The following is a 23,392-nucleotide window of genomic DNA, read 5'->3' as shown; positions in this document are numbered from 1 at the left end:
ACAACTGTCTGAAGGTAACACAGAACCACACACACTCTTTGTCCCTGTCGCTCTAGCTGCTTGTCACACAAACACTACTTTTGTTGCTGTTTACTCTCATGAGGCACCACATATTTCAGAATTATGTCCACAAAATTACTTACATGTTGTTCCCTCTTGTTCTCTATCCTCTCTACAGCAAATTCTGACACCATCCTGAAATGAAGCATCTCCGGATCTGAGTCACTATGTTCCAAACTTAATAAACAGGAAAAATATTTTTCATGTAATCAGTGTTCTTGTGTCATTTGTGTTTTTTTATTTGTTAATCTTAATCCTATAATTGAAAAGAGCATCAGACAGATTAATATGTAATCAAGAAAGTTTTTAGAACAATGCAAGCGAGAGACGGAACACCCTGTCGTTCAGATATTTTGTGAGAACAGGTGTGTGTTGTCTATCTGTCCTTCAGTAGGAGATGAGCCTGGGGGAAGAGCATGGTTGTAATCCTGGCCTAGTTTAGCTGCAATCCCAGGATTGGGGTCAGGGACCAGTAGTAGAAAGTGCAGTGTGGACAGAAGTGTTGCCTCAATACTCTTGTGCGTTGTGTAATATTATCACCTTGATTATGAAACTCTACATTATAGCATTATGTGGTACATACTGCATTATAATTTTGATCAGTAGGTGACTGAACAAAATGTTTAATACATTTCATGTTGCAACGTGTGACCCACTCACACAAAATGTGTCTTCAATTTTAAGAATTTAAGATAGTGATATGTCTTTAAAAGTAAACATACCGAAGTGGTATGAAGTTAGACATTTGACTTTGTAAGGAAGTTTCAGTAATTCACTCAGTTACCTCCATAAAAATACATTTGCTTTATTTGGGTTGTCATGTACACATGAAGAGGCAAGCTTTAACAAACTGACCATACGTTAAAATAAAAAGTCTATCTGATAATGTTAATGGTACAGCCAGAGCGTATTTAAGTACATGTATTGCCTAATGATACATGGTCATCGCTGATACACTCCTTCCCATGTGTGAAGTACTTGTACATCATTACATTGAGGCAAGCATGATAAAAACCATTTCTCAATAAGTTAAGGGCATCAGAAATAACTGGACGACTCATATATGCAAGTTCTTACAAACCACTAATTTCACTACTTTAAAAAATAAGCATCTATATTTTGACTATAAAAATATGTTTTTATATATTTACACACAGGAAGTAAATATATACAAGTCATTACAAGAAGTTGTTCTTTTTGTGCTGTCTCAAACAGCATTGTGTGTCCGCAGAAGTTGTTATTGTAGACTCATAGACTCAAACTGTGACAACAGTTCTAGTTTGTGGAGTTTTCCTGTTAACCCACATTCAAATTTGTGTTTGGTTTTATCTTACATCAAACCACATTTTTCACTGGCCTCAGAACTAGAGTCAGTTCTCGGGTGGTGCACTAGGGCTGAACCCTGCTTTTATACAGGATGGTTCCACCTGATGGCAGAGGATAAATTCTCCATCACTGATTCATGAGTGATAACTTGTTGCAGCAGCTGAAGAGAGGTGGTTACTCTTGCTTCCATGCATCAACAATATTGACATTACCACTTAGATCAAATCACTCAGTTCATAATAAAGTTAATTTTATCTGGAACCAACTAATGTCCAAGGTAGTACCGGCTGTAATTGTATATTAACAAAATGAGAATTTTCTCAGCTACTCTCAGACGTATGTACAGTGTGAAGGCATCATGAGGAAGCAACTACAGGCTTGTCTGCAGACAGCAAAGTGAAATTTATATGCAATCGCCTTTATATGTGTTTCACTTAACTTGTGACTTTATAGTATGCATCTTTGATAATGACAGCCTTTAGCTATAGCAGTCATCTACCGTAGGCTCTCTGCAATCAAGGTAAACAGACTCTCAGTTGTAAATGGTAAGTGACTGGAAGGAGTAAACATGAAATTGTTTTTAAAATACTGAAATATATGTACACTAGTTTAATACCCATTGTCTGCAATTACATTTTGAAACCGTATATTTATCTTACATTAATGTGTAATATGCAGCAGTCACTATGGCTCTGCTGCAAAGAATTACTTGGTTGTTACTAATCAGTATGTATGTAGGTGTTACCCTCTCAAAGAAACTAAACTGACAAAAATAAATATAAAAGTTTGTCCCACAACAAACACACTCACTCGCACACATTGACACACACACCTTATTTCCATCTGAACTACGATTCATTCTCAGAATATCAGGAAACTAGTCCTGTATGAGGTTGAGTAAAAACCTGAGATTAAAAACTCATAAATCAATGGTCTTCATAGTAAGGATTCTCTTCTTGTTCAGGTGTTTGCTGATTTGAACCTGTTTTTCTGAGGGGACACTATAGTTCTGTGCATTCACTCATGTATCTGTCCTCCTGACCTTATTGCAGTTTTGTTTGTCTTGGTGGTGTGACTGACTGACTGACTGTCTGTGTTGCTCAGGTAACTCTGAATTCAGTCTGTCATGACCCACACATGCGCTCTCCCATCATGTGCAGAGCTTTTTGGTATTTTTAGCACACAGAGCAGGTCTTGGAGCCTGAGCCTCCACCGCTGGGGTTGTTTGCGCCAGCTGGTGGGAAAAGACACATCAAACAAAAGAGTCAACATACTTGTAGATCATGGGTTTGATGATTCTCCACAAAATGGCACGCAATGGCGGGAATGGTTCTAACACTTAGCAAACATCATCACAGCTGTTGTGTGATCAGAATCACTGTACCTTTTGCAGCTGTGACTGCCTCTTTAGCAGCCTTCTCTTCCTCAATGGCTTTCAGTTTAGCCTCGTACTCTTCTTTTTTAGCATTCCACTCCTTCCTGTTATTTAGGATGCCATCCAGCATGGGCGTGATTTGTGGGTGGAAGCGAGAAAACTCCTGGGAAGAAAAGAGTTAAAGACAAATTCCGTTTAAGAGAAAGTTCGCAAAGATGAAACAGAGCAGTTTAGATTTGCGGGTTTGTTCATATTTGTTGGCGCTCCAGTGAAAATAATTGAGTGGATGGGTTTATGTACAAAGGGTAAAGAAAAGTACTGAGTTCATCAGTCACAATGTATTATTAAACACTACCTTGTAGACAAACGTGCAGACAAAGTCGATGAAACCACACTGTAGCTTTGGAAGCTCTGCTGCCTTGTTTCTGTCCATCATGGGCTGGGGGGAGGGACAGGAAGTATTTTAGCCACTCAGATACATCATACAAACATCCTGGAAATCAGCTGTAATGAAAATCCAATTTGTGCGTAGGTCAGGCCCTAATGCCTGACCGATTGGTTAGTCTTACCCTTACCATTCCCCGACCACTAGCATGGTAGGGTAGCATTTTTTTTTACATGCATAGAACACATTGGGTTTGTTCACTGACATGCTGATAAGAAGGGTTTCTAACAGGTTAGCAGTAGCTGTAGGTCAGTCAAAGCAGGTCGAATTTTATGGCTGACTGTTTTATCAGTGTCTACGGTGGCAGTAACATGCCAATAAAACACGGTAATACACCAGCAAAAAGCAGCAAATTACAAGATGGAGCTCATACGATGATAGATATGTTGGGTTTTAGTTTGTTTTTCTATGCATCTCAGTTTGACTTCACTACAGCTGATACAGCAGTTTGGTACCAAAGCAAGATTCAGTGACGTATAGACCTTCTTTCTTTTTAAGGCTCCTTGGTTTCTCCAGTGTGAGCTTTGCTCTGCTTTATATCAAACATTTTTGCCTTTTGGTCAGACCAGACACAACACATTGTGACAGATTCCACGATTTTCTGATATTGATGATGAAGAAAACACCCCCACAGTTTTAACTACTGAAATTTGAGCACTCACAATAGGCTGCTGCTCCAGCACTGTCCTCTCAAGGTCACCCTGCTCCCAAAACTCTGCTGCTACGGACAAAGCAACCTGAAAGATGCACACACAAACACACAAACACTCAATTGTAGAAAAGCAGTCAACACTCAGTTAGCAACTAATTTAATACAATGTTTCGCTTCTCACCTTGCTCTGCACCTCCCAAGGCTTGGTGATAGCTGACAAGTCACATGCGGTCATCATCATAGCCCTGAAGACAAAAAAGGTTTAGAGGATCCTAAAAGTGTAACAGAGCAAAGAACTACACACGTGCTCGTTGTACTCACATGACAATTTCTTTTCTGGTTGTTTCTAGAGACATGAAGTCGACCCACTTCTTCTCATCCTCGTAGGTATGTGAAAGGTCCACGATCTTCTGGAACATGGTTCTCTTCCTAACAAGGTACAACGAAAAGGGATTATTTGACTGTTTTTCATTGTCTTTTTTACACTGCAGAGAAAGAACATAAGCAAGTGAGTCAACAAGAGACTGTGCTGACTTGAAATAAAGAGCCAGGTCAGTGGCGATGATGGCGATGTCCATGAGATGAATCACATGGTCGACCTGTCGCCTATTAAGGTTCTGGTAGATGTTCAGTGACTGCGGGTGAGATGAGAGGAGAGAGACAGGCGTCAGTCACAGTATGAAACTTGAGAGTTAATATGAGATTTCAGTCTTTTCTCCAGTTCACCTCCTCTTTCTCACCTCATCAGCCAAGAGGAACTTTCCAAACTCCAGGTGGTGCCGTTCCAAGATGGAGGAGCCGTGTAGCTTGGCCAGAGGGTTGCCAGACCTGTTGGGCATGAAGACAATTCCTCAGATGCGAGCCGAATTAGTCAGGAGGTAACGACCATCATTTTCAAATAAAAGGCCTCAGCACTGACAAAAGTATGTCTATGATACGAAAGGGTTAGCATTTTATTGTCATTATTTTTTAACAATTTACTACGTATTTTCCCTCACTTCATTTCTATCATATGGCTCTACTAGTGAATATGATGTCTGATCTCATTGTTGTCAAAGCTCTGTTATTAGTGGATGGCCATGCAAGTAAAAGCTTTGACAAGCATTTACATATAGCTTGACTAACATTCATGTAATAAAGCTATTTCATGTGGAAAAAAAATGTAACTTTGAGTAAAATAAAAGCAGACATTCGCTGACGTGATATCAAGATATAGAAGATAGAAGAGATAGAAGTCACTTAGGAGGTGAGTGCAGTGATGTAAAATGTGTCTATGGCCATTTCCCACTCCCATTGCAATGTACTACATGCCACTGCAACATTAAAGGAGACATATTATCCTCATTTTTAGGTTCAGTTTTATTTTGGGTTACAACTAGAGTAGGTTTACCTGCTGTAATGCTCAAAAAACACATCAGATTTCTCATACCATCCAACTGCTCTGTATTCCCCCTCTGCCTGAAACACTCTGTTTTAGCTCCTGTCTCTTCAATGATCCCCCCGCCTGAATACCCAGTCTGCTCTGACTGGTCGGCTTGCACAGACCTGAGCTAGCACTGCTAACAACAACAAAGCATGTCCCAGATATGTGTCAAACATGTCACCAGGCGTGAATTATGCAAATGTGTGACATGGTGATACAGTGTGATGTCATGAAGTCATGGAATTAAAGGTGGCACAACTGACGAGGCGTTTCAGGAGCAGTGTTTTCTGTGGAACATTGGAGCTTCCTTTGGTGCTGACTTTAAATTCAATTAATAACGTATTAAAAGACACAGCAGCAACTTCTCTGATCTTCTGTGTACCCAGCTATGAATACATTTTTGGAAAGTGTGTGTTGGATTTCTTTTCTACTTAGAGAAAAAAAAAAGTTCCCCAAATCACTTACTTGACTTGGTACAAGTTGTTGGTCCCTCTGTGATCAATATCGTGGAGGAAGCCAGCAGTTATCATGGCCATGACCTCCAGATCAGTGTAGTAGCGCTTCAGCATTCCCGTCTGAGCACACAGAGACACAAAGTGGTCCAAACAAGGGAAAAGAAGGGGAATGTTGAGTGCCGCCGGGAATTTGAATAGCCTCTGTTGCAAAAAGTGCACGAAACACTTTAAAAGTGAAATACCGTTAAGAGTGTGAACATGGTCTGTCCCACGTTGAAGCCGTGACGCCAGTTGTGATAGGTGATTTTTCTGTAGCCTTTGCTGACCGAGTACATGAACCGAACCAGCACCTGACAGCGGAGAACTGATTAATAGATATACACACAATAACGTAGAATATTGTTGAGTTTGTTTTTGGAGTGTCTGGATCACCTCTTGAGGGACCTGGAACTTCTTTACTACCCCGACCTCATAGTACATTTGGATCCCGCATCGCACCAGGTCCATCTCTGTGCAGTTAAAGTCTGAGAAGCGGAACTCGTAGATCTCAAACTTCTTAATCAGTGGAGGTAGGTCTTTTTTCTAGGAGGGGAAAATGAACAGAACGAAAGCTGGATGGGATGAGACGAAACACTTAACATGGAGCTGGCAGATGGATGGTTCTGCTTGGATATAATAAAGTCTGACAAATTGTTTATCTCATAGCTTAAATTTCTATACTCGCAAATATTGGAATTGCTTGATATTTTCTTATTTGAAGATGAGATGCAAGGGCTGGGCCGGGGTATTTTAGAGTGTGGACAGTAAATTACCAGGATTTGTAGGAGGTCATCTTCTTCACAGTCTCTTGGTTCACAGCCGTAGAGCTCTCTGGTGTTCTGGGAAAAATAAAAAAACCAGAATGATTAATCACCAAATTACATGGACAATTACCGAGGTAGTTACAGGAAGATAATCCTCCCACATAGTGAAACATCATACATTTGAAAACACTGTGAAACATGGATTCGGTACCATTTCTGTTGCCCTGTGGCAGGCTGATCTATAGCCTAGTTTGAGTTGGAAAAAATTCTTTATTTCAGACAGCGAAGACATAGTACTGACCAGGATATTCTGAATCTCATCATCGCGACACTTGACGTGGTAGAGCACCATGTCTTGAGCAATGTCTTTCCGATTCTCCAGCTTGTTCATCTTGTCGTAAGTGTCCGTGTTCAAAACTGACCAGCCCAGGAACTGAGTCAAAGCCTGAGAATCAGGGGGTCGGGATCAGACACGGTCCAAAGTTAAATGCTTGGTAGACCTCTCTCAACCACATCACAACCAACATGAGCTGTATCATAGATTCTTATTTCAAAAGCTGTGGGTGTCATTGAGTATACAGTCTGTATTGTAGAACATACTTTACCTCCATGAGCTGCTCGTCCTGATCATCAAAAGGCTTTCCGTCTTTTCTGTTGTAAAAAGTGGCCACGCCGACTATCTCTTCTTTTTTGTTGACGATTGGCAGCGACAGGACGTTTTTGATGGTCCACCCGCTGGTGTCAAGTGCCTCGTTCTGCAGCATCAGAACAAACAAGCAGAAACATGTGATACTGCACGAACGTCTATCTTGGTCGAAATCCCTGGACTACGTTTTTTTTTTTTTTCCTTTCGGGTGAGTTTCACTTTTTCTTACCTGAAACTGAAATGTCTCATCAGCACCTGCATTCATGATGTTACAAATCTGAGGAGCAGAGATGAAAACAGAATCATTAGGGTGGAAAACGTGCGAGTCCAATCAGTTTGTTCTAACTGATACAACAGATGTGGATAGTGACCATATTGAAAAGAAACATACAAGACCGGTCTCTGCAACATAAGTAGGCAGGCCGCTACTCAAGGCCCAGTGATCTGGAGTTGGATTGCTGTGTGACAGAAAAGTTAAAGACGTGAGCACAGAATGTGTCCAAACTGGTACTGTGCTACTGACCCTCTGCCCTCTGATGTGTTATTCATGTTCTATAAATTTACCTTTATAATCACTCATAACACATTAGACTCACAATTAGAGTTGCAGCAGAATGAGATGTTTCACGGAATGATCACTGTCTCAGAAAATATCACAGTTTCATGATGTACATTATTACACTATTGTTACTATATTCATGTTATTGCTATTATACAATGGCCCTTAAAGGAATCATGACAAAAGGGTTTTTTATTGGTTGAAGAATATATCATAATTTTACTAAATATTTTTTTAGTGTCACTTATAATATGAATACAGTAGAATTAAAAATGTGTAATAACACTGACACAGTACAATCCAATATTTTCAATAACTAATGTGGTAGAATTTCCTATTTTTAATTACATCAGTACACACAATTGAATAATTTAATAACACTAATGCAATACAATTCATTTCAAATATTACTTATACAGTAGAATTTAATAAATTCTATGATACTATAATTTGATTAACCATGTTACTTTTTTTCACTGCAACCCTTTAAGTAACATGGAACATGAATATTCCAGGTTTATTTCCCTGCTCCGTCTTATTTTTTTACATGACGACATTTTGAATAAAAATTCAGATTGAGGCAAGCCATCAAACAAAAAAGATTTACTCACGGTATTACTTTGATGTCTTCTTTTCCATGCAATATATAATCAATCACTTTGTAGAAAATCACCTCCTGGAGAGAGATCGGATTTACAACATTTTCAGAGAGACAAGCAAGGGCGTCATCAACTATGTATATATGTACTACCAAGCAGACTGTTGACAACAACGTTAGATCAGTAAAATAAGGTGGTGTACCCTGCCATCAGGAGTGATGGGGCCAGAGTAAGGTGCCTGCTCTCCCATCAACACCGGCCAGATATCAAAGAACTCCTGGAAGAAGAAAGACACAAACATGTCAGCACATTTTTTTTTAAGAAAAAGATAGTGATGGTGACTGTGTCTGCAGGCAAAGACACAGGAAGACACAGTACCTTCTCCTTTGTCATGTCTAGTAAACCGACGGAGTAGCGGTCACAGTTAAGGTAGGCTCGGACTGTGTACAAGGCTTTGTGAAACTGTCGCTCGATGTCGGTCAGCTCTTCAAATACCTTGTGTGCAGACCACAGCAGCAGCTGGGAGACAAAAGACACATACAGCCGTTATGTCAAGCACTCTCTTTTATCATCTAATCAGATACATAGAATGAAAAGCCTATGAGGCCTATGAAAACGTGCAGGTTAATGTCCCTCACCTGTCCTTTACGTGTCTCACAATTGTGCAGGTAACTCAGGTGGAAGATCTTCAAGTTCAGAGTGGCAATTTTCAGATACTTTAAAAAAAGCTAAACGGACAAACAGAGAGGAGACATAAAAACACGACGTGAACATGATCTGTCAGTGAAGAATGGTGTGCATGTTGGGAGCAGAGTCAAAACAATCTGTGTTGGGCAAAGCACTCACAATAAGTGTACAAATCAGCCACATGACTCGAAGCTTGAACTTTAGAATAATGTTCAGCATTATTTCTGAGGAGAGACCTTCTTCATACATTAAAGATGTTTTCTAAAATTTGTCTCCACTCCATTTTCTCTTTTCTCTCCCCCTTGGTTTCTCCTGTTATCTGTTTGTATTAGATTCTCTCCATGGCCGAGCTTATAAAAATTCAGCAAGAGTGATCTTAGATTCAAATGAAAGTTCACATTTTCCATGTCTGATAAAAGGCTATTGTTGTAGGGCTATTTTTTTTTATTGGGTTGAATTAAAGGTAATGATGTCATCTAGGCAGATGACAACCCTGACACATACAACCAGAATGTAAAAAGACAAAGCTTTTAAAAACGGTTCATATTTATAATTGATAAGACATATTACCTTCCAAAGTATACTATATGGAATGACTTACAGTACTTATGACAATGATGACATACATTGTCTGATAGATACGTGCTGTTGCTTAAGTCATTAACCTGCTGTGGATGAAGTCCGCCGCTGACCCGACCACCTCAAGCTTATTTCCATTTGAAGCTTAGTTTATTCCTAAGTGGGATCACATCCTTATACATGAGGGATTAATGAGCTGACATATAGTGAGCACACACACACACATACACACACACACACACACACCGGTCCCACTCGTGTGGACAGTGATAATCCACCACTCAACTCAAAGGGAATTCCCCCCAATGATAGTGATACACTAATGTCAAATGTGTATTTGATCCAAGAAGAAGAAGAAGAAGAAGAAGAAGAAGAAGAAACAAAGTTTCTGTTCAGTAGTTAAAGAGACTATGACTGAATCATAGTTGCTTTGACTGTGTTTTGCTTTGCGTATCAGTGCCCGTGTGGACTCACATCTTCATCGTCAGCGGTGAAATGTGGCCCTGTGGTCTTGTTCAGAGCCATGATCACAGCCACCAGGTCTTTGCCGTTGAGGATGGGCGCCGCCAGAACATTTCGGGTCTCGTAGTCTGTGAGTTCATCGACGAAGGAGCTGAAGTGCTGGTTCTGGAAGACAGAAAATAGTACATGCAAACACACCCTTGCACACAGGGGAGCAATCCATATAATATAACTTTTAGGATAACAATAATGACTTCATTAATTTACTAAGTTCTCGTGGTGTTCCTTATTTTGATGTTTTCATTCTATGTCCCCTCCTGGTTTAGGGCTTCTGACAATAATTGTCTTTAGAGAAATATTTGTTATCACCATATCTAACTGGGAAAGGAAAAAGAATCAGACACATGTTGGAGGAAGTTTGTTTTTTTACATGATTCACAAAAGCAAAATGTTTCTCAATCATTGGATAAACCAGCTGTTTTCCACCGTTTGATTATTTGTGTTTTCATTATGAAACTACAGCACTTGAAGCACTAAAATGGGCACAATACATACTCAATTGAAAACCTTAAAAACAAAAAAACTTGAAAAATTGAACTTGTATAACATTGTGTAGAGGTGTGTGAAGTAAACTAGTTTTGATCTGTTCTAGATTCCTGCTGACTGCTGACTAAATGCCAGGGGCGTCTAATCCACAGCTCGAGCAGAGGCTGATGGGATCTGGAAATAAATGGATTATGTCTGACAAGGAGCTTTACACCGTCACTTGGTCATGTATAGATATGTTCTATCAACTCTTCTTTTACTTGTCTACAGCCACCACAGCATTTAGGCATTCTGTTATTTCAGAATATAGAGGTTCAGTAAATACATTAAGTGTCATCAAAACTTGTTTGCTGTTGAGTTTGTTATAAGAATTAGGCAAAAACTGGTTTAGTTTCAAACTCCATAAATAGGAGTGAGTGACACAAACTAGGTTTTAAACATTAGCTGTCCAATACAGTGTTTTTACACCAGTGTGTTAATGATAACTACCTCATAAATTAAAGCTGCATACATTAAAAATATAACAATTTTCTTGAAATGTTGCCTTTAAGTACTTTAATCACATAAATTCTCAAAATTGTAAATGTAAAGTGTTGCATTTAATGCAAAGTGTCTCTATCAAGTTGAGTCAATGTGTAAAAAACTAAATACAATTACTTTGATTTAATTAAATGAATGCATACTTTTAAAAATGTGTCAAAATTATCGCCTCAGTGGGCTTTACAATCTGCACAGTGACACAGGTTATTCTGTCAGTTTCTACACATTGACTCAACATGATACAAAGACTGTGCATTAAACGTAAATGGAATTTAAAAAACGTAAGGTCACTATTCTTCGCAAACTGTTTTTTGAGAGTGATAGCATTCGATTGATTTTCTCGATTGCATCAATTCCATTCTGACTTATTGTTTTATATTCCATGATGGTGGTGTGATGCATGCAAGTGCTCAGTTCAAAGTCAAACCTTTTCGCTTTCTATTTTATGTCTCACATTGAACGAACGATTCATTTAGCCTTATTGCATTTTGTCAAACGTGAGGTGTCAACACTTGGCAACATGCTACTTTAAGCCCTGACATACATCTGTTTCGTTGGGATTACTTACGCATAGAAGCCAGTTACATTCAAGTTGATGTAAAAATCCCTTTTGCACAATATCAAAACTCCCCCAGATTATTTGTTGGAACCAGAAATGCTGTTAAATTAAAGGGGACTGGCACTGGCTAAGTCATATTTATTGAATGGGTCGAGTATAAATCTTACGTGTCTCTTATGAGCTACAATGATGTTCAGAGAAACAGGCCTGATTAACATTTAATAGTTTAAAAAAAACATTGAATAATGAATTAAATTCACCATGTGAGTGACTGCAGCACCATCTAGTGGTGGTATCCTAAACAGCATATGACAGGCAGCCCCACAGATGTGCTAAGCATCTGCATCCAGCTATAGAGATAGATCCTTCTAAATTTGGCATTTCTCTTCTTTAGGGTAATGTTTCCCCTTTGCTTACCTCTTTGACATCTTTCACATTAACAGGCTTCTTGGTCAGGGCCACGTTGCCAACGATTCCCAGGTCCAGTGGGTAGACGATCTCAGAGTCTGGTGGCACCACACAGTCCTCGAATTCTGCCTCTGTGTTGATGTTGAAGAGCCTTGTGGCGAGCTCACCGATGCCGTTCCGCTGCCGGTACATGAACAAGCTGCACCGGTCGGCGTGGATGAGCGCACTGATCCTCTTCATGATCTTGAAGACCACTTTTTCCATGTTGATGTTCTCCTGCATGTCTTTGATTAGGTCATACATGATTTGGCTTTCTTCAAACTTGAAAGAGAGAGAGAGAGAGAGAGTTTGGGTTTCAGTAGGGAAGATTTAGGAAATACAGAAATTTGCCAAAGGTTACAGTGAAAATAGAGGTTCTTTTTTCTAAATAGGAGGTAGAGAAATAATAACATTTACCTGACTGAGCTCCTGGAACTGGCTGATATCGATTTGTTTCTCTGGGATTCCTGTCATCTTCGATATGGAGGCAGGGCTCAACTTCTTGGCAAAGTACTGTTTTGCAAATGCAGGGTTCCCTTTGAGGAACTTTTCTACGTCTTCCTGTTGCACACCCATGGTTCCTTCTTCCTCCTGTGCTCCCAAATGCTCCTGTCTTCTCCCTCTTCAGCTTCAGAGATGGAGCTCCCGCTCAGTCCAACACCGCACTAGACGAGCTGCCCCCAACTTCTCAAAATAGAAAAAAAAACAGGAAAAGAATAAGCAAAAATAAAAACAGTTACCAGTTTCCCAGTTTATCCCCTGAAGAAAAAAGATAATCTTACCCAGTTGTTACACACAAAGTGGGTAAACAGAAGTGGACACATTCAAATGTAGGTGAAAAAATAATCCCTCCTGGGATGAGTGGACTGAGTGAGGGAAAGCCCCGAGGAGAAGGCAGAGGGTTGAATCCAAACAATCCTTCTGTCATCAGCAGATAGTGCTGAAGGTTAGCAGGGATCTGCCTATGCTAAACTTGTCAGCTGATCATCTAGTTACTGATATGTGGGCCAAATGATCCAGGCTGCAACACCTGTAGAACAGCACATATGGCGTCTTCAACATGTATTTTATATGATTCTTATGAATTAAATAAGGAAGATTTATATACCTATAGTCTTAAATAAAAAGCACACAAAGTCCCTAAATACTAAACATAGAACATAAATAAAACTATTCTGTAAAATATTAGTCACAACATGAAAACAATACGACAAATTCAAACAATCTTGGCAACTGAAACATTAACAACAACAATCAAGAATATAATTATTACACTTGTTAGACGTGTAATAGAAATTGGAAGCACTGTGTAAAGCATCATTGTGTGGTAAACTCCTCATATTATGATACATTTCCTGTTGAATATATTAAAAAAAGACAGACATTTATTTGATATGATATACCCAGTAGTTTTTGGGTCATCATTTCTCTTTCATGTTATGTGTAAGGTTGGTATGTGTTGTCTATAGAACGCTGTTTCTGTGCAGGTCTACCTGTACAAGCTCTTTAAGTCCTTATTAAACAAGGCCTCCTCTGGCATAAGCCCTATTTAGTTAGGACGCTAGCTGATTATCTCAGCACCCCAACTCTCTGTCTTTTTCCTCATGTAACCTTTAACACAGTCTCCCCCGTGGGCTCCTTTTTTGAGTTTCCCACAGCAACCGCTGTCATTATCATATTTAAGAGACTGACGGTTACCAGAGAGGGCTGATTGACTAAAGCCAGCTAGAGCCCAGACACTAATTTAATATCCATGAGACTGTGAGCGACAAGCACACACAGATGCCAAGTGGAAAAAAGAGACAGAAAGTTAATCCTGTCATTCAGAGCAGAGAGGACCGTCTATAATAAGGTTCCATAAACACCTTAAACAAAAGGTCAGATAGATAATCTGCTTCTACTATGATAGATTACAGCAGGTCCACAGTGTTTGTATGTGTGTGTACAACAAAGTGTGGTGGTGACACACATACATGCAGAAATATAGTATATAGTGTTTTATACATTTAACAAAAATGTATTTGTATAAATGTGTAATACAAATTATACATATACAGTATGCAGAGAATGTCATGGGCATATATATAAAAACGCTAAGATACATTGTTATAAACATACATCTTCATATACATGCTACATATATATATACACACACATATATACATATATATATACAGTTAACATGTATGGCCGCAACATATAATCCCATATAAATATTCAACATATACACTTTTTTTACATGTACACACACTTACTCAGTCATGTTATAAATCTGTATCTTCATATATCCAAGGATACATGTATGTAACAATCATACTGTATCACACTATATAAATACATTCCATTAACCGATATGGGGACTTAAATGTCATAAATTACATTTACTAGTGCAGTGCCCATAGGAAGGATGTATTCCTATAGAAAAGTGGGAGGTTAAGTAGCTTTTTCATGGATGGCCAAATGAGGTTGTGTTTGGAGGTGGGATATCAGGGATATTTAGGTTTGTTGTGAAATCCGATATTCCAGGGTATAACTGGCCGTTTTTGACATTTTTTGATTTTGCCATTATATTTCACCTTAAAAACTATTCACTTGGTGTCATCATTTTCAGCACAATCTCACATGTGTGACTGTACAGTTCTTTTTTTTTTGACATACTGTATTAACACAATGGACCTAAAATCACAAAAAAAAAAAAAAAACATAAAAATCCGAGTAGAAAAAGTTATATTTTTACCGTGAAAACCACAAATACGTTTAACAAACCAGTTTTCATTACTTATAATGCAAATATAAATTGTTGTTTGCTAAATATGTGCATACATTTTAAACATTTACAAAGTTACATGTAACTATTTACATTTAAATGCAGACAATGCTCAGGTCTGCCTGAGCTCCTTCCAGCCTCCTCCTTGTTTTGACTCATTTAACAAAAAACCGACTCCACTACACACTAAACACTCTACACCAAACACTACATAACACACTAACTACACACTCCAAGCACGCTAAATGTCACAAATCTCTCAACTCTCAATATCGCTGGCTGTCTCTTCACCGACCGTCGTTTCCTGTCATTCATCTGCCTCCGTCCCTCCCACAACTTCCTGTTCCTCAACAACCACACTTGCTGTTTGGACACTTTCGTGACAAAAGCCCGTTTGTACTGTTTCTTCCTGCACCAGACACAAAGCAAACGTGACGGCAATATTCGCGAAAAGCGTCGCGGACATTATTTACCCTAAGTCCGGTTTTGGACCTGCCGGTGCGTCCATCGACTCGGGACCTGGGCCGTGTGTGGTAGCGTCTAGCAGCTAGCTACACAAGAACATCCACAGATTCCAATTCCACTTTGTTGTCCGCGCGCCTCCGGATCTCCTCAGACCGGAACAGACTCGGTCCGGACTCGTTTAGTGGCATTAATCCACAACAGTCAGTTTAGCTGCACAAAACGGAAAGGGACTGAGCCACCAGCAAAATCCAGGTCCAGCTCCTGCCATTGCAGGTATAAATCCACTTGTTGTCATGGTTTTGAGCTCTGGTGTGCACGTGGCTACAGTGTGCAGTGATTGGCTCTGGTGCGCACGTGACTGTGGTGGCTACAGTTAGCAATGCTAGCGAAATTGGTAAAGCATTTATGAAATAAATTATCAAAGGTATCATTGTAGTCCAAACAAATGCGACTTTGCACACCCTTGAACCATGCAGCAGCCATGTTGAAACTCTCAGTTCAGTCTGATCCTGATCGGCAGAGATATTTGAGCAACACATACACAGACAGACATTGAGATTCCTTGCTTTGCAAGAGATGTGTGGGCCTGTAGTGCTCTTGTAAATTACTAGGGTTAGTTCAGGTTTAGGCACCACAGTCTAACGTTGATCTATTTTTGCAATTGTTATTTTTATGATAGTGTCATTCAAAGGTCCAAATCTTCAACGGTTATATCATATATCACATATATACATATAAATATAATAAAGTGTATATCACAATACACAATTGGTTAGTAAAAAAAACTACAGCAAGGCTCAGTGAGGCCTTACATATAGTGCTAACATGCTAACAATCTAAATGCTAACAGACTAGTAATAGGCAATGTTTACAAGGATTACCATCTTATTTTACCCTTTACCCAATAATGGACAAATTAACATTTCACCATGGCACCAGAAGAAGAGCCAGAAAATCACCAACATTATTACTTGCCATAATATGAAAAAATATATATATATATCTACAGATATTTATCACACTGTCACTAGGCTGGACCCAAGCACAGGGCACAGACACAGGTGCCAAATGAGTTAAGGAAGATTTATTCCTGGGAAATTGGGAAATGGAGATGTGCGAGCAGGGAGACTGGCAGATGGGTGGGAATCCTGAGACACAAAGGATCCGGTCACTAATGCAAAATCTAGGATGTCCTGAAAGTATGACTACCACGATGATATGGCCACGTGTGGGAGTATTATCAGGCTGATGTACTGCCAAGCTTGTGAGCTTAGCTGTTGTGCCTGATCAGAGGGGATCCCGGCGCCAGAAACACAAACACAACAGTGACAGAGGAAGATTTATCTCAGCTTCGCCTCCACAAGCCTCATTTCCTTTAGACTCTCGTGCTGACGATTTTGAAATAAAGGTACACAGATGAAAAACATTTGAACTAAAGCAGGCATATTAACTTCTATTTTTTAATATTATTTGCTGTATCACATTCCAAAATATTGGCCTTATCCAGTATTTGTGTGCCTTAATCTCCCTTTTTTGTTTGCACATGTTTATAATCGACTTAAATAGCTCACTAACACCGACTGCTAAAACCTCATTCACCTCAGGCTTGATTTTTGTCCCCCTTTACTTACAATGGATTTACTTTCAGGGATTTCATAGGCGTGCAAATAAATACACTGACCAATAACTGTTTCCACAAGATGGCAGCAGACCCATGTCTTGGCACCCTCACTCATTAAGGCACTCACACACTTCTGCTCCACCCGTGTGGGTGTTCTGTCTTATTTTTCTTGATTAGACTGATCAATTCCCAGGACTGCATCGGTGTTCACAGAATACATTATCCTGCTAGTTTGTAATGTTTGCCTTTCATTGTGACTGAATAATGAACTGCACGGCAAAAATAGAGCATTGTTTGTGTTTTAAGTCACTAGGGCACCCTAGTGCCAACAATTTGACATGATAGATGTATAAAATTTAAGAATATATGTAAAGTATAGCACTCCAGGCTACAGATATGTTCAAATAAATGCAAAAAGATTAAAGATAAAAACAGCAACAAAACAAAACAGTCACTTAGCGGCAGTTTTGTTTGTTCCCATATTAGCCTCCACATCTGAGTGAATATAATTACATTTAGGACTCTAGATATAAAAAGGTGTATTGTGGGTCTATTTTTGTCGATGATCTATTTCAGGAGATACAAGTAGGATTATAGTACTGAGCAGCACAGTCAGTGGAAAAAATAGATCCGTCTGGCTTAGTTGGCTGAGCTGTCTGTATCGTCACAGAGAAGACAGTTTACTATCATTGTGAGTGTGGGATGAGTCTGCAGTCGGTAACTGTTTTTTTGTGTGTGTGCATCAAAGCAACAAATAAAATAACTTGAGCAGTTGAAATAGCGTGAAAGAAAAATGCAGGACAGAAGAGCAAAGAGGCCTCTGATGTTATTACATGATATATTATGGCGGCAGTAATCTCAGGTGGCCGGGGTTAATCCGGGAAATTAAAGTTCATTAGTTCACTGCAGACCATGTGAGAGAGTGTTTGTGTGTGTCAGTACATAACGACACTCAAGCATCCAAAGTTAAGATAATTATCACTTCTCCCTTTCACATGACAATAAATTGTCGATTTGATTTGCTCTTGTTCAGTAAAAAGCCTTCTCCAGTACTGAATGAGAAGTGTATATAAGCCGTTATCTAACCGTATTATCAGTGCTGATGTTATTTTAAGTGGATCATTCCGTTATTTGAACATTTTGGACTTGATTACAGGCCACTTCTTAAAGGATTACGCACCGATTGCTCAATCAAAAGAAGACATAACCACGAAGGAGTCCAACTTTCTTCAATCTATTAACTTTAGCATGTGTGTTTTTTTTACATATGTGTGTTAACATATGATAATGCAATACCTTTGCATTTACAATAATAAAACAAGGTTTGAACAAGTCATACAAGGTGGAAATTATTAATTTATTGTGGCCCTTTGTCTAAATGCAGTCCTGCTATATGTTTCAGCTTTGAGCAACATGTACATGTAGTGAACTGACAGCTGTGTGTAAGATGACATCTGTAACAGCTGCAGCTCACCATGTTATAGAAAGGTTCAGATGTCTTGTGCTTGTGATGTCAACTGTAACTGCAATTATGCCTGCTGATGAAATATTTCAAATAATTGTCTGTACTGTACAGACTTAGTACTACATATAAAGATCCTTCAGAGGATGTTTAATGGGAATACTTATATTCTTTCTTCTTCTTATTTTTTTTTTAATTAAAGCTATTCTGAATAAAGGAGATAAACAGAAAAGCTGCATCTTTTCCTTAAAGTTCCAACCAGCAGTGGATTAACCAAAACTCTTTCTTTTCCATATGTAATATTTGTGAAACAGAAACTATACATTTAGAAAATGCTTTTTAGGGCATATATAATATGTTCCCTTCTCCTTTCATTCTATAGACGCGAATGTTTTTGTTCAAGACCCAGACATCCGAACACAAAGAGCAGAAGTGACTGCATTGACTCAATAGGCCATTGATACAACATGTATCCTGGACAAAGTTAGGTAATGATTTGTATTATGGTCCTTGTTAAGTGTTAGGTTACAGGTAATCTATAAGCTTTATCAATACAATAATAAGAAGTGTTAATTAGGAAGTGTTATTGATAGCATAATAATCTTGTTTATTGTTAGATTAAAGATATGTTATTCAGCACTTATTAATAGTTGACATACCAGAGAACGTGAATAAAAGCCAACTAACGTTTTGTTGTTAAACCCCTTTTGATGCTTTATTAAGATAAAACTACTTTATAATGCTTTATTAAGTGGTCAGCTATGCATTAAGCAGCTATCAGATCTAATGCAAGAACAATTTCTTATTAAGGTTAATTAATTCTTCATTATGCACTTACTCAAAGTGTCTTTTTTTTAAAAAACAAACAAAAAAAACAAACAAAAAAAACAAAACATCACAAGAAATGCAGCACGTGCTCCAGCCTGGATTTAAACCTGTGTCACGAGGATTCATTTGGGTACATGAGAAATGCTGACCAGCAGGTGCATTTGGACTCTAAGGACCTTATTACCTATTAGCTACCACTAATTAGAAGGACCTTAATAAAAAGCGTTCCCAAGGGTTTTGTCGGGCTCTAATTATAATTTTTTTGTGCTAATAGGTGAAAGAACCTAAACAGTATTTGCTTTTTCTTTCCTTTTGAGAAATGTTTTGCCGTCTTGTCTCAGATGGCATTTTCCTCTAAAGATTCACTCAGCAGCAGTGGTGGTATAAGCCTCATTTATGGCCATGTGTGTTGTGCAGCAGCAATATATTTCAGTTATTCGTACTCATACAATGTTGAGAAAACTCCAAATCATTTCCTGTCTGGTCTGTTTATGTCTTTGCACCCTGCGTCTGCTCACATACCCACAAGCCCGTATTATTGTGCTTCCAGTCAGTTACATAAAGGTCTTATTGTTTGTTGGTAACTCTTGGGCAGGTTTGAACATAGAAGCCAGATTACGGCAAGGATTTCTGCCCAACAGGATTACCCCTAGATTTAAGCACCTTATTTAGTTCCAAGCAATGAAAATTAGCCATAAGCTCGTCTGCGGGGTGTGTATATAAAGGCCGCCTCACACTCAGAAAGCCAATCTGGTCGATCACCACAGGCGGTAGTAGAATCTCAATCACGGTTGCTTCTGTGAACCATAACAGGTAAGAGAGGCTGAACTTTGGCTCGTTTTGACATCTAGTTGCATGTTTGGAGAATAAGCTAAATTAGTGCTGAAACAGTAAGTTCTGTGGAGAATGGAAACTCTCTGCTCTGTCAGCTGTAACTGTGGAAATAAGGACTTGATAATCATGTGATGTTATAGTTTAAAGATGTACTTTTGCAAGTCTCTTTATAGAGATTTTGACACACAGATGCATTCTTTAGACTGTGCTGTGTTGTTCCAGCACAGGTATTATATGTTGTTGACGGCATATACAAAGAGATCAGGAGTTGTTAGATTGTTTCCTGCTGTGTCAAGTAGTGATACTTTTATATTTACATGTTCTAGCCCTAATATAACTTGTATGCATGTTCATTTCAGAATGGGATCCTCTAAGCTGGCCCTGCTGCTGGTCTTCGTGGCCTGCGTAGAACGCTGTCTGTCCGCCTCCTGTGTCGTCGACAGCTTCACTGTCAAGGAGGACTTTGACCCCAAGAGGGTGAGGGAATTGAAACACACAAACAAGCGTGCATTTTGTTAAAAAGGAAGAAAGAAAAAAAAGACAGTAGAATAACAACTGACTTTACTCTTTTCATTGCAGTATGCAGGAAAGTGGTACGCGCTGCAGAAGAAAGACCCAGAGGGCCTGTTCCTGCAGGACAACATCTCAGCTGAGTACACCATCGATGATGACGGCTCCATGACCGCCTCCTCCAAGGGTCGTGTCACTCTGTTCGGGTAAGTCAGAGGGCCAACAAGGGCCTTTTTGTACTCTCAGGGGTGATAGACTTATATATCACAGGGTCAGTTTGGTCACAAAGCCCTTCCTCACTCTCGAGGGCAGCTCAGATATTCTGTTTCGAGGGTCAGGAGTTGAAAAAAGTGCTCAGGCTCTGCTCGTGGTCCACCTGCAGATTTAAGACAGAAACAGGTGTAAACACATTCTGAACAGCATTAAGCTACAAAGCCGGTTTTTCCCTGGATTATGAAGGATTAGGATGAGGTGTTTTTTCGCGCAGGACTAGGGGCTTGAATTCACTTTTACAAGCATTTTAAAAGTTCCTGCAATTGCAAGAATGAACAATATAAGCCAAAAGATTCACAATTTTTCATGTCGATGCTTTGTGTTGTTACAGCTTCTGGGTTGTGTGTGCTGACATGGCCGCCCAGTACTCCGTACCCGACCCCACCACCCCCGGCAAGATGTTCATGAACTACCAGGGACTGGCCAGCTACCTGTCCAGTGGAGGTCAGCCGTGCACACATACCGTACCCGCCTCACACATATCACCTCCTTCCTCCTCACACAGGCTAACATCTTTGTGTTTTTTTTCGTCTAACCAGGCGACAACTATTGGGTGATCGACACCGACTATGACAACTACGCCATCACCTACGCCTGCCGCACCCTGAAGGAGGACGGCAGCTGCGAGGACGGCTATGCCCTCATCTTCTCCAGGAACCCCCGTGGCCTGCCACCAGCCATCCAGCGCGTCGTCCGTCAGAAGCAGGAGGACATCTGCATGGCCGGAGAGTTCCAGCCCGTCCTGCAGTCCGGCGCCTGCTAAAGAGAAAGAGGGAGTGAAGAGAGCTGAGAAGAGGGAGGAGACAGAAAGTGTGCATGTGAGGGTGATGATGTGCAGAATGAATGGACGAATGCAAAGAGTAAAAAAAAAATGATAATAATAAGATCGAGAAGAGGAAAAACATTAGATGACAGAGAATCCTTTGTCCATCCATTGTTTGTGCAATGAAAATGTCCCTTTTCCTGTGGCGTTCAAGTGAATGGAAGATAAAATAAAACATATTTTTCTAAACAAATCCCTGTAATTGTGTCCCTTTTGTGCCACGTGTATTTGATTCATTCACACAAATCACTTGATAGTCAGAAAATGAAGGCTAAAGCCGTCTGAAGCACAACAAACACACAAACTCCAGCGGCTCAGGCTTGAGAACGTGTTGCACTTTGGTCATGTGAGGTGCTGTGATCCCTGCTTAGCTCAGGAGAATGCAGCCAAAGCCAACACAGTACGCACTGAGCAGTAATGAGCTTACTGGTGGTCTGATGTTCAGAGACTGTAGTCCTACTATACCAAATGACTAAGCATGCTCCAGAGGTCAACGATCACACCAGGGGCTCCATGAAGCCACAGGTTGCTTGGATTTCAACGCTGACTGGCGAGCTTAGAAAAAACACCACTCTGATGCCAAAGTGCTCCTGGTTGTGTTTCATTCTTTTGGGGGATTTTTTCTGATATGATACATTGCTAAGTTTAAAACTTTAAACTTTAAGGAAATGCTGACTGACAGAGAGGCAGAGGGACAGATGGAGGCTCTTTGTTTCTATTGCTGGGGCATAATCCTGCTCATGTTATGCAACAAGCTGGAAGATAACGGCGCTAATGCCAGTAATGGTGGCACAACACACCTCATCGATACAAGACACCTGGTGTCCTGGATTATTTCATGGAGGACAGACAGTTCTGCATCTTATTTTTAGTCTATTTCCAACAAACAATTGATTGTCACTTCTACACTTTTCTTTCCTTCAGCATGACAGTTTGATTTAAAAACAGGAGTTAATCATAGATGACAGTGTAGTAATATTTTCATTGTACTTTGATCATTAAACTTCACTGTGACTCTAATAAACTTTTCCCCAAAATTTTCCTGAACTCAGATAATATGGATTTGAGAAGCCTTGTTCTGTCTGGATAATTAATTACACAGCACAAAAACAATACAGAAGTGCACTGGAAACGCACTGAATCAACTAACTCTTTGTAGTGTTAGTCAAGGAGGTTGTGTTTTTGCTTGTGTCGTTGGTTGGTTGGTTTGTTGAACTGCACAGAAACTGCCGCACAGATATCTGCGAAACTTGGATGGAAGATGGGTCTAAGCCCAGAATAGGCGCCGTTAACTTTGGATGTGGACACAGATAAAAAAGAAAAATAAAAACTTTGGTTGATTCCTCATGGAATTACACATGGATCTTGACAGGATGAAAATCTGGCATATTTAGATGGCTGGTATATTTATGAGTGAGTACAATTTGATGCTGGTCCAAATAAACGTTTGCATCCAGCTGATTTAATGGTGTTTTATTATATGTGACATTGGATTAGACTTGATTGTAATTCAAGGGGACTGTTGGGCCTCAGCGGAGGTATAAGTGGTACTCAGTGCCATTCTAGCAGACTTATTTTTCAAGATGTAATATGATGAAAAAACTTTTAAAAACATACTGAAGCATTAGAGCACAATGCAGTACCTG

General features: G+C 39.6%; 2 protein-coding genes across 5 annotated transcripts; one reads left to right on the top strand and one right to left on the bottom strand.

Moving 5' to 3' along the window:
- Nucleotides 1-845: 845 nt before the first annotated feature.
- Nucleotides 846-15,666, bottom strand: pde6b (phosphodiesterase 6B, cGMP-specific, rod, beta). Of its 3 annotated transcripts, XM_037118007.1 has the most exons (25): nt 15,404-15,666; nt 12,946-13,193; nt 12,581-12,847; nt 12,134-12,445; nt 10,084-10,236; nt 8,982-9,071; nt 8,722-8,862; nt 8,546-8,620; nt 8,356-8,420; nt 7,577-7,643; nt 7,415-7,462; nt 7,145-7,294; nt 6,841-6,984; nt 6,549-6,614; nt 6,169-6,318; nt 5,979-6,086; nt 5,747-5,856; nt 4,599-4,686; nt 4,393-4,493; nt 4,180-4,287; nt 4,040-4,103; nt 3,869-3,943; nt 3,117-3,200; nt 2,771-2,924; nt 846-2,620 (listed from the first exon to the last, which is right to left on the bottom strand). In XM_037118007.1, the coding sequence occupies exons 3-25, from the start codon at nt 12,737-12,739 to the stop codon at nt 2,562-2,564; spliced, it is 2,571 nt and encodes an 856-aa protein (XP_036973902.1). In that variant the 5' UTR covers nt 12,740-12,847; nt 12,946-13,193; nt 15,404-15,666; the 3' UTR covers nt 846-2,561. The 3 variants fall into 3 exon arrangements, with proteins under 3 accessions (XP_036973902.1, XP_036973904.1, XP_036973903.1); XM_037118009.1 differs by lacking the exon at nt 12,946-13,193 and having other exon boundaries at nt 12,581-12,850; XM_037118008.1 differs by lacking the exon at nt 12,946-13,193.
- rbp4l (retinol binding protein 4, like) lies at nt 15,575-21,899 on the top strand. 2 transcript variants are annotated; one of them, XM_037118011.1, is made up of 5 exons: nt 15,575-15,668; nt 20,500-20,617; nt 20,720-20,856; nt 21,255-21,367; nt 21,463-21,899. In XM_037118011.1, exons 2-5 carry the CDS (start codon nt 20,501-20,503, stop codon nt 21,684-21,686), a joined length of 591 nt encoding a protein of 196 aa, XP_036973906.1. In that variant the 5' UTR covers nt 15,575-15,668; nt 20,500; the 3' UTR covers nt 21,687-21,899. The 2 variants fall into 2 exon arrangements, with proteins under 2 accessions (XP_036973906.1, XP_036973905.1); XM_037118010.1 differs by lacking the exon at nt 15,575-15,668 and adding an exon at nt 19,952-20,119.
- The last annotated feature ends 1,493 nt before the right edge of the window (nt 21,900-23,392 follow it).

This window comes from Acanthopagrus latus, chromosome 12, assembly GCF_904848185.1.
Source record: "Acanthopagrus latus isolate v.2019 chromosome 12, fAcaLat1.1, whole genome shotgun sequence".
In the NCBI taxonomy this organism is placed as follows: domain Eukaryota; kingdom Metazoa; phylum Chordata; class Actinopteri; order Spariformes; family Sparidae; genus Acanthopagrus; species Acanthopagrus latus.
This window is presented reverse-complemented; position numbering and strand designations above follow the sequence as displayed.

Bases quoted from the DNA above. Each gene is read 5' to 3' on its own strand.
- pde6b (XM_037118007.1), bottom strand. From the start codon at position 12,739: ATGGGTGTGCAACAGGAAGACGTAGAAAAGTTCCTCAAAGGGAACCCT. The intron at 12,446-12,580 runs GTAAATGTTATT...CTCTCTTTCAAG, and splicing joins AGTTCCAGGAGCTCAGTCAG to TTTGAAGAAAGCCAAATCAT. The intron at 10,237-12,133 runs GTAAGCAAAGGG...TCTGTCTTCCAG, and splicing joins ATGTGAAAGATGTCAAAGAG to AACCAGCACTTCAGCTCCTT.
- rbp4l (XM_037118011.1), top strand. From the start codon at position 20,501: ATGGGATCCTCTAAGCTGGCCCTGCTGCTGGTCTTCGTGGCCTGCGTA. The intron at 20,857-21,254 runs GTAAGTCAGAGG...GTGTTGTTACAG, and splicing joins GGTCGTGTCACTCTGTTCGG to CTTCTGGGTTGTGTGTGCTG. The intron at 21,368-21,462 runs GTCAGCCGTGCA...TCGTCTAACCAG, and splicing joins CAGCTACCTGTCCAGTGGAG to GCGACAACTATTGGGTGATC.